The 8,935-nt window shown below is 34.2% G+C and overlaps 1 protein-coding gene across 3 annotated transcripts in view; it reads left to right on the forward strand.

The window, feature by feature from the left end:
• ELMOD2 (ELMO domain containing 2) overlaps positions 1–8,935 on the forward strand; it is a 34,751-nt gene that overhangs the window by 17,486 nt on the left and 8,330 nt on the right. For all 3 annotated transcript variants that reach the window (XR_013446473.1, XM_036078932.2, XM_036078934.2), the window contains exons 4-8: positions 1,829–1,926; positions 2,166–2,295; positions 4,732–4,865; positions 7,116–7,184; positions 7,957–8,090. Coding sequence is in view for 2 of the 3 variants with exons in the window: in XM_036078932.2 (XP_035934825.1) it covers positions 1,829–1,926; positions 2,166–2,295; positions 4,732–4,865; positions 7,116–7,184; positions 7,957–8,090 (565 nt within the window). In the remaining variant the exon portion in view is untranslated. The remainder of the gene's footprint in view (positions 1–1,828; positions 1,927–2,165; positions 2,296–4,731; positions 4,866–7,115; positions 7,185–7,956; positions 8,091–8,935) is intronic.

The following is an 8,935-nucleotide window of genomic DNA, read 5'->3' on the forward strand; positions in this document are numbered from 1 at the left end:
CAGGACCCTGGGATCATGACCTGAGCCGAAGGCAGACGCTTAATGACTGAGCCACCCAGGCGCCCCTAGACATTATTTCTAATGTGAACTCTGTCTCTAAGTTTATTTGGCCTTGAGCTAGTTCATTCAATCAGTTATTCATTCATTCATAATATAAGAGTATGTAAGAGAGACAAAGCCTGGTGTCGAGTCTGTAAAAGTAAGCATACAGTATCCTAAGTGCTCTCTCACTGAGTATGAGCATAAAAGGGAGTAGCCAACTCCGTGGCTGAGGAAGGCTTCACAAAAGGAGGTGATATTTGACTAGGTTTTTCATGTTTCAGGAAGCAAAAGGTTTGTCTATGGTAAAGGTACCCCTTTCATTAGCGCTGGGTTTTAAGGTTCAAGACCTTTCCTGTAGCCATATTACCTCAGGATTGGACCAATTAGACCTTGTTGACCATATGTGTATCCTTACCAACTGTTAGTCCTTGATCATTTTCCTTCTCACTTTTTCATTTACTTTGAGGAGTCTTCTTTTTGTTTCCTTCCTTTTCTTCCTTCTTTTAAATAATCGTATGCATTGCTGTATGCGTCTTTTACTGAAACAGTTGCCTTTCTTAAGGTTTTTATCTGTTAAATATCTCCGTTTAACAGTTATTTGTCAATTATCTTCTTTTTTAAAATTTTATTATGTTATGTTAGTCACCATACAATACATCATTGGTTTTTGATGTGGTGATCCACGATCCATTGTTTTCGTATAACACCCAGTGCTCCATGCAGTACTTGCCCTCCTTAATACCCATCACCGGGCTAACCAATCCCCCCCCCCTCCCCTCTAAAACCCTGTTTCTCAGAGTCCATAGTCTCTCATGGTTCATCTCTCAATTATCTTTTACACGCAGGATATGAAAAGATGAACTAGATACAATCTCTGTGCTCAAAGAATTTTCCACTTAATATATAAAAGTAACTAATTTAGAAAGTAGAAAGCATCATAAAATGGTTATAGATAAATTACTATGGGGATTCCAAGAGAGGAGAGGTTAATTCCACTTGAATAGAATCAGGGAAAGCTTCTTGGACCTGGTATGTGAGCTAGCTTAAAAATGGGCAGCATTGATATGTTTAGTGATTGGGAAGGAACATTCCAGAAGAAAGGCCCAAGAGATGCAGAGGCATAACTTCAGGTATGATGAGAATATTTTGCCTGGGGCTATAAGAGATACCAGAGAGGATTTTGTTGGTAGTCTACAGAGGGATCAGAGTTAAAGAAACTTTTTAAGGGTAAAAAAAAGTCCTGAACTTGCTTGTTTGTTGAAAGAAGGATCCAGTGGACATTTATAGGGCATATAATGTAAGAAATCTGTTTTATATGAATAGAAAAAAGACTAAGGATATCGGTTACCAGTGACTGTCTCTGGTGGTGGCAAATAATTACAAGAATATTTGAGTTCTCTTCTTTTTGCTCTTCTGCATTTAAAAGGTTTTTTGACTTCTGCACTAAAATTTTTGTACACATATATGTAATTTAAAAATTTTATAAAAAGTATCTGCTTCACACGCCCACTATGGTGGGAGCTCATATGTTAAGAACTTATCAGTTGAGACCCTGCTGATTCTCAGTTGAGGAAGTCTTCTTCACATCATGCTGCTTCTCTTTTATGTATTTATGTACGCATGCATGTATGTAGGTATGTATGTATGATTTTAGCCCTGGTGAAACAAATTTGGTTTCATTTTGCATTTTAATATATGCATTGTATGTTGACTAAATACCCAAAACTTAGTGTTCTGTTTCAGCTCTAAGAGATTTTCCTCATTCTGTTTTCTTTCACATAAATAGGTTTTACAGAAAGCGACTCTTGTTGTCCAGAGTGAAGTGGACAAATGTGTGGAAGATATAATGAAGGAAAAGAATATTAACCCTGAGAAGGATGCCAGGTATGTTGTTTTCATGGTCTACTTTTATTGTGAGGTGTGGAGATCACACACAGTTAATTGTAAAACATTGGAGCTGAAGGGGTTTTAGAGCTCATCCAGTTCAGCCCTCTCACTTCTCTAAGATGAGGAATTGAGGAAATGCTTTCTCGATAGACAGAAAAAACGCAAGCTATGAAAGGCATTACTTTATTGTGATAAGAAGGTATGATTTTTAGAAATAATAACTTTCTCGTTTTCAGTTTTAAAATCTGTATGAAGGCGTGCTTACTGCAGATATCTGGTTATAAACAGCTCTATTTGGATGTAGAAAGTGTGAGGAAAAGGCCATATGATTCTGATAACCTCCAACATGAAAAGCTGCTTCTCAAGGTAAATTTTTGTTTTCTGTATTTGAGCTAGTAAAGTCTGTGTGCAAATTCTAGAGGCTTGTACAGTCATCCAGTTTCTTTGCCCCTTATTGTTGGTGAAAGATGTACCTATTTTTGTAATTTTCTGATAAGCCTCATTGAAATATATTCACATAAATTTTATTTTAATGCCTTTAATTCTGAAATAAATTATAAACTTATTAATAGAGGGATCTTTTCAACTAATGAGTCCACAAGCTTCAGACATTCCCCCTACTTCTTATATGAATCGCTCGTATAAGTTAGGCATTTTTTTCAGCTTACTTTCAAATTGTAAACCTGACTGTCCCCTTTTCATATTATTATGTCAAATATTTTGGGATTTACAGAATGTGAATTGCCAAATAATGCCACCATACATTGAAAATTAAGAAAGTAATGAAATTTACTTTGAATTTTCCTAATTCTTATTTATAAAGTATAAATACATAAGGCCAGTGAGAGGCCAAAAGTAGAGATTATTAAACCCGGAGTAAGCTTTCCAGATCATCTAGTCTGCCACCTTCATTTTAGTTTTAGGGATGAGGATTCTAAGGCCCAGAGGAGATGAAGTAATTTGCTTTTGGGCCAATTTCATTTTTAAATGGTTAAAGTCAAAGAACATAGCACATTGTACTTGGAGTTAGGAGTTTGTTATATCTAAAAATGCTGTGGAAAGAGACATCGATAATATCTAAGTAGCAGATAATACCTATGTAACAGATAATATTTAAGTAAACAGACAAGTTTTAAAAAAAAAACACCTTTTTTTCTGAGAAAGTATATACGCTTCACCTACTTTTAAAATTAAAAATAAAACTTGATTTTGTAAAATGAGGATAATGAAAAAACGTACCTCAAAGGGCTGTTGGTGTAGACTGAACCTTTGTATTTAAAAGGTTTTAGAATGGTGCCTGGCACTCACTGGGGGTTGGCCACCATTTATATCTTCATTGTTATCATTATTCCCATAACTCCTGACCCTTTCTACACATTACCTTCCCTTTAGAAGGGGTAAGATACACATCCTAGCATTTTAGTCAAGGGAATTTTTATCTTGTTGATTCATTATGAGACTCAGTTTTAAAGGCAGAGAGCCAGTTGCCGACGGTGAATCACTCAGCCACTGCATATACTCTGCAGTCTCCGTGGGTAAAGGGCTAAGTAGGTACATGTTTCTTTAAGTGTAGTTTAAGGACCACCTTCACTACAGTTAACCAGTGTCTTAATACTTAGAATTTAAGGTTCCACTTTGGCCCCATGAAATCAGAATCTCCATGGGTAGAACCCAGAAATTTGATATTTATGCATATTAAATTTGACTATTACTGGTTTTATTGTGTCTCTCCCCACATCACTGAGGCTTTATCACTGGCAAAATCAAACCCCTTGCTGAACCCATGGAGAGACACTGATGTGTTAGTAAAAAGAGAAGGGACCAGATAAAAACCCAATCTAATGGTTGGATTAGCTTCAGGGCCAGAGTCCTGACCCTGTCTTAAAGTAAGGTCACAAGTCTTCACATTTTATTTTAGGTGACAGGATACTCCTTTCATTAGGAGTCCTTTACTCAACAATGCCTGAAATGGTAGTGAAATGGAAAAAAACATGCAAGTATTTCTGTTCTGCAAATATTTACAAACTTTTTAAACAACTTTTGTAAGTCTGCTTTGTTTGATGACTTGTGGTGTTGAATTTAGAAAATGATTAAATTTTTTAAACTTTGTTTTGCGTTGGTTAGTTTGTTGCTAATATTTGATTGCTGTTCTTAAGTGCCCAGTCTTAAGGAACATATTTACTTAAAACCAAGCCATATTATTTTTTTCTTTTAAAATTATGAAAATTTGTAAAATATGATCGTATGGATTGAAATGCTGTCAGTCTTATTTCTCCATGATTCCCTCCGTTTCCCTTCTTCTGTTTAGGGACCGATCACCCACCATTAGAGTGGAGCCTATTTAAGTATGTAGTGTTTGAGCGAAGGACCAAGTACCTAACACTGTTTTGTTTTGTTTTTTTTTCTTAAGGAGGCAGTTTACCAGTCCTGGTATATATATATATATGTATATGTATATATATATATATATATGTGTGTGTGTGTGTGTGTGTGTGTGTATGTATATATATATATTACTTTAGTAAATAAAGATATCTCATTGTTTTAGATTTCTGTGTACTTGTCACTTTTTTCAAATCTATTCTTAATATCAGTCTTTTAAATTGGAATAAGTATGCTAAATTTTTTAGGGTAATTGATAAGTTCTCTAAATATAGTCTTTGTTGAACCCCTATGATTTGTCTACTAAAGCTGTTTAATTGAAAGCATTCAACTTACTTGTATGTCAGCTATGAGAAGAAAAATGTCTTAGTAAATTAAGAACGTCGCTATTATTTGTAATATGGAAGTATGTTTGTACAGCTTTGGAATCTTCTAATGCCCACGAAAAAGTTGAAGGCTAGAATCTCCAAGCAGTGGGCTGACATTGGTTTCCAGGGTGATGATCCCAAAACTGACTTCAGAGGCATGGGCATACTTGGATTAATCAATCTTGTGTAAGTCAAATAAATTTTTTCTTCTTCTCTAAATGAAATGACGTGTAACCTCCAATATTGTTAAATTCTAATAAGAATTGATCTAGTCGTTTCACACTATCTCTAAATTTTAATAGCTACAGTGCTTAAAGTATTTACTAATGTGCTGGCAACAATATGAAGACATTGGAAACATATTTTGTGTGTGTATGTGATTACTTACTGATATCTTTCTTCTTCCTTTCTCTTTCTGATACCTCTTAAAGAATCATGTATACTCTTTTCTTATTTGTTTTATCTTCTTGCCTCTTCTCTCTTGGCTCTCTAATTACATTTTGGGAAATATAACTTGATACTAATAACGTCTCTTCACACTTACTCTTCAACATCTGTGATAAGTGATCTAAAGCCCTTTTCAGAGCCTATATGAATCTCTTTTTTTTTTTTCTCCTTTAATACTTATGCTTGGGCACATATGTGAAATCCCAAAATATGTAAATAAAATCAGAATTGATGGCCAAAACTATTCTAGAAAGTAAACTAGAAGATTAGTATGGATGTGGATATGCAAATTAAAAGATTTCAGTGTTAGTGTCTGTCCTTGAATTGTGATTTATAGACCATAAAATGGCCTAGAATGGGAAACCTAACCATTAGCAAAGTTTGGATAATTGTTACTGTGAAAAAATTAGTCCTAAAACTGTGCTAAATTATTAATATTGAGAATAACTAGGTCTGTCTGGATAAAGCTATTTTGGGGGAAAATAGAAGATACAGTAGGGTTTCAATATCTCTAATTTTTTCCAGTCATAAAAGTACTTAATTTTCTGTAATACCTAAATTTTATAAGTATAAAGATTATAAAGATTCCCTGTAAGTATACCTGCCAAAGATACAACACAATACAAAAATAATTACAGGGGCACCTGGGTGGCTGAGTCGGTTAAGGGTCTGACTTCGGCTCAGGTCATGATCCCAGGGTCCTGGGATCAAGCCTAGCATTGGTCTCCTTGCTCAGAGGGGAGCCTGCTTCATCCTCTCCCCCTCCCCTCACTCATGTATTCTCTCTCTCAAATAAATAAATATAGTCTTAAAAAATTAAAAATAATAATTACAAAAAATGAGATTGCCTGTTTTCTACTTTGATAAACAAACTTCCAGTTGGTATTGAAATAGAATAAATGCAGTTTGTTTCCACTTGGAAAAATTACAAAATATTTTAAAATTCATTGTTTTTCAGAACACATAGTATCTTTGTTCTTAGCCTTTAAAGACCATCTTTCTTCCTGGTACTTGCAAACTACACAGATATTTGAACCTCATGGATACCCCTTCGTTCATGAGTGATCCTTCAGTCATGGACTTCTAAATTAACAACCCTTGTTTTAATGGGTTGAAAATTAGCCAGTAAAGAAAAATCGAAGTCTATGGTATTAATCTATAGAAGGAAAATGGGAAAACTTGGTTAGAAATTTCTATGCTTTATGAAAATTTCAATGATTGTGACTTCTAAAATTTAAATGAGCCATGGAAATCCACTTTTTATTCTACTTCTTATCCTTATACAAACACCCAGTCATACATCATATACGTATATGTGCCTGAGTACCAGTGCATCATGAGGTGACCCAGGAGGTTGAACAGAAGATTTAGTCCCTCTCTTGAAGAACTCAAAGAAGTTGCACTAGTATAAGCCAATAGGATGTGTGAGCCTACAAATAGGTAGCTTTATATATTTCTCCATTGTACCTGTGAATACTTCTGTTTTATGGCCGGCATTTTAGTTATACCACTGACCAAGGAGAGCTTTTTTAATGCAAAAGAAAGGTTATTGCCTTTCTTCTGTTTGCACAGAAAATGGCATTAAACAATATAGACTTCGGTTACGATAGAAGGAGTTAGCTGAGGCGAAAGGATGAATGTCCCAATAGGTACACACAGACTATTTTATAGAAAATTTAAAATAACGACAAAAAGAACTCTAGATTTTTTTTTTTAAAGCTAGGTAGAAAGTCTCTTGTTTTTAAAATACTTTAAAGCATTGCCAAGGACCCATGTCCTGTACTAACTAGATAGGCCTGAACCCTCAGAATTAAATTTTGATTGACCAGCATTTCTGAGTCACTGAAGTGATTTGAGGTGGAGATTGGGATGATTGTGGCAGTACTGAGACTATCATCTTGACAGTCAGTAGCCTTTTAAATTTCTTCTGGATATCTTCAATTTGAATAACATATGTTAATTTTACTATTTTTCTTCAACTTTTTAAAGGTATTTCAGTGAAAATTATACCAGTGAAGCTCACCAGATTCTTTCCCGTTCAAATCATCCAAAATTAGGGTAAGCCGGATGCATCAAAGAAACTGTAAATTCTTGAATTTTAAAATGTTGATTAGATTATCTGAATTTGAAAGTATTTCGAGGTGTTTTTTAAAAGGAGATTATTTTTATTAATAAGACCTTTATAAAAGATACTGCATGATACATTATTTTTAAGGTGAAATGTGATCATACACCAATTTTGTATTATTTCAATATTTTTTTGTCACAAGATATAGTTTGTCTATAAAATGGAGGTAAGGGACTTTATGAAAGTTTGTTGAGGAATAGATTTGAAAATAGGAATAGGAAATAGCTTTGACATAGAAATAGAAAAATGAGAAATAGCTCTGAAAATTGTAAAGTGAAATGCAGTTGAGGTCCTATTAAGGACGTTATCATCGTTATTTTATTTTTATATTCCAATGATACCTACCTTTGAAAAAACATTATAACAACATTACATCATAAAAATAAATACCCTGATAATGGAGGAGAAAATGTCAGATTACCCAGTGTGTTTTAGAAACCAATGAGAGTGTACTCTTTTTATTTTATTTTTTAAGGATTTTGGTTTTTGGTATTTGTATGGCCAAAGCTTCATTATTACTTCTTAGATGATATCCAGAAAATCAACATCCTCTAAAAGAACAAAAATCTTTTATCTATTCATAAAACCAATACTGTATTAGAAATGCATCAGAGTAATTTTTCACTAATTTCTTGCATAATTTTACATTTATTTTATGAGCTATTTGGCTAGCTGATATAACTGGTAATGTTTCTGACATAGGTATTCTTATGCAATAGTTGGAATCAACCTTACGGAGATGGCTTACAGCTTGCTGAAGAATGAAGCTTTGAAGTTTCATCTCTACAACTTTGTTCCTGGTATACCAACAATGGAACACTTTCATCAGTTTTATTGTGAGTATTAAAATGAGTTAAAGCTAGACATTTCTAGATATAATATTTCTACTAAATATGTAACTTATGCTTGTCATTTTATTTATTTATTTAGGATCTTTGAAAAACAGGGCAATAATGGGGGTGCCTGGGTGGCTCAGGCAGTTAAGCATCTGACTCTTGGTTTTGGCTCAGGTCATGATCTCAGGGTCATGAGATGAAGCCCTGTATCAGGCTCCATGCTGGGTCTCTCCCTCTCCCTCTGCCCCTCCCTGCTCATGCACTCTGTCCCTCAAATAAATAAATCAATCTTTAAAAAGAAAGAAAAAAGAAAAACAGGGAAATAATGGAAGATGAGTCCCCAAGAGTATTTTATCATCAGTTTCTATATTTGCTGAATAAAAAAATTTAGGAAGACCGTTTTTTCACATATATGTAAATTCAGGATTTATGCAGTTTTCCTGTAGACATCCATTTTCCAGTCAACTGTAAAATGAATTTTCCCTCTTGAATACTGGTTAGCGAATGCTGTTGAGTCAAGGACAGACCATTCACACATTATTTTGTTAATCTTATAAGGAAATTTAATTTAAAGGAACATTCTCCCCCATCCCCCATTTCAAGGCCAGGTTGTCTTGTGTTAGATTGGGGGTACTTCATAACTAACTGTTCCTAATGCAGTCGTTATTACCACTGTTCCATTAAGTTTTCTTGTGATGATATTTGCACCCTGAAGTTTTAATTAAATGAATTTATCTTGTGAAGCTATTGCTCAGAAGCAAAGACTTTAAACCTAGCTTAGTTTCACATTCTACTTTTCTTGATCTTTTTGTGTCTTTAGAATCCCATTTGCATGTTGGCATGAT

Source organism: Halichoerus grypus, chromosome 3 (genome assembly GCF_964656455.1).
Source record: "Halichoerus grypus chromosome 3, mHalGry1.hap1.1, whole genome shotgun sequence".
NCBI classification, from domain to species: domain Eukaryota; kingdom Metazoa; phylum Chordata; class Mammalia; order Carnivora; family Phocidae; genus Halichoerus; species Halichoerus grypus.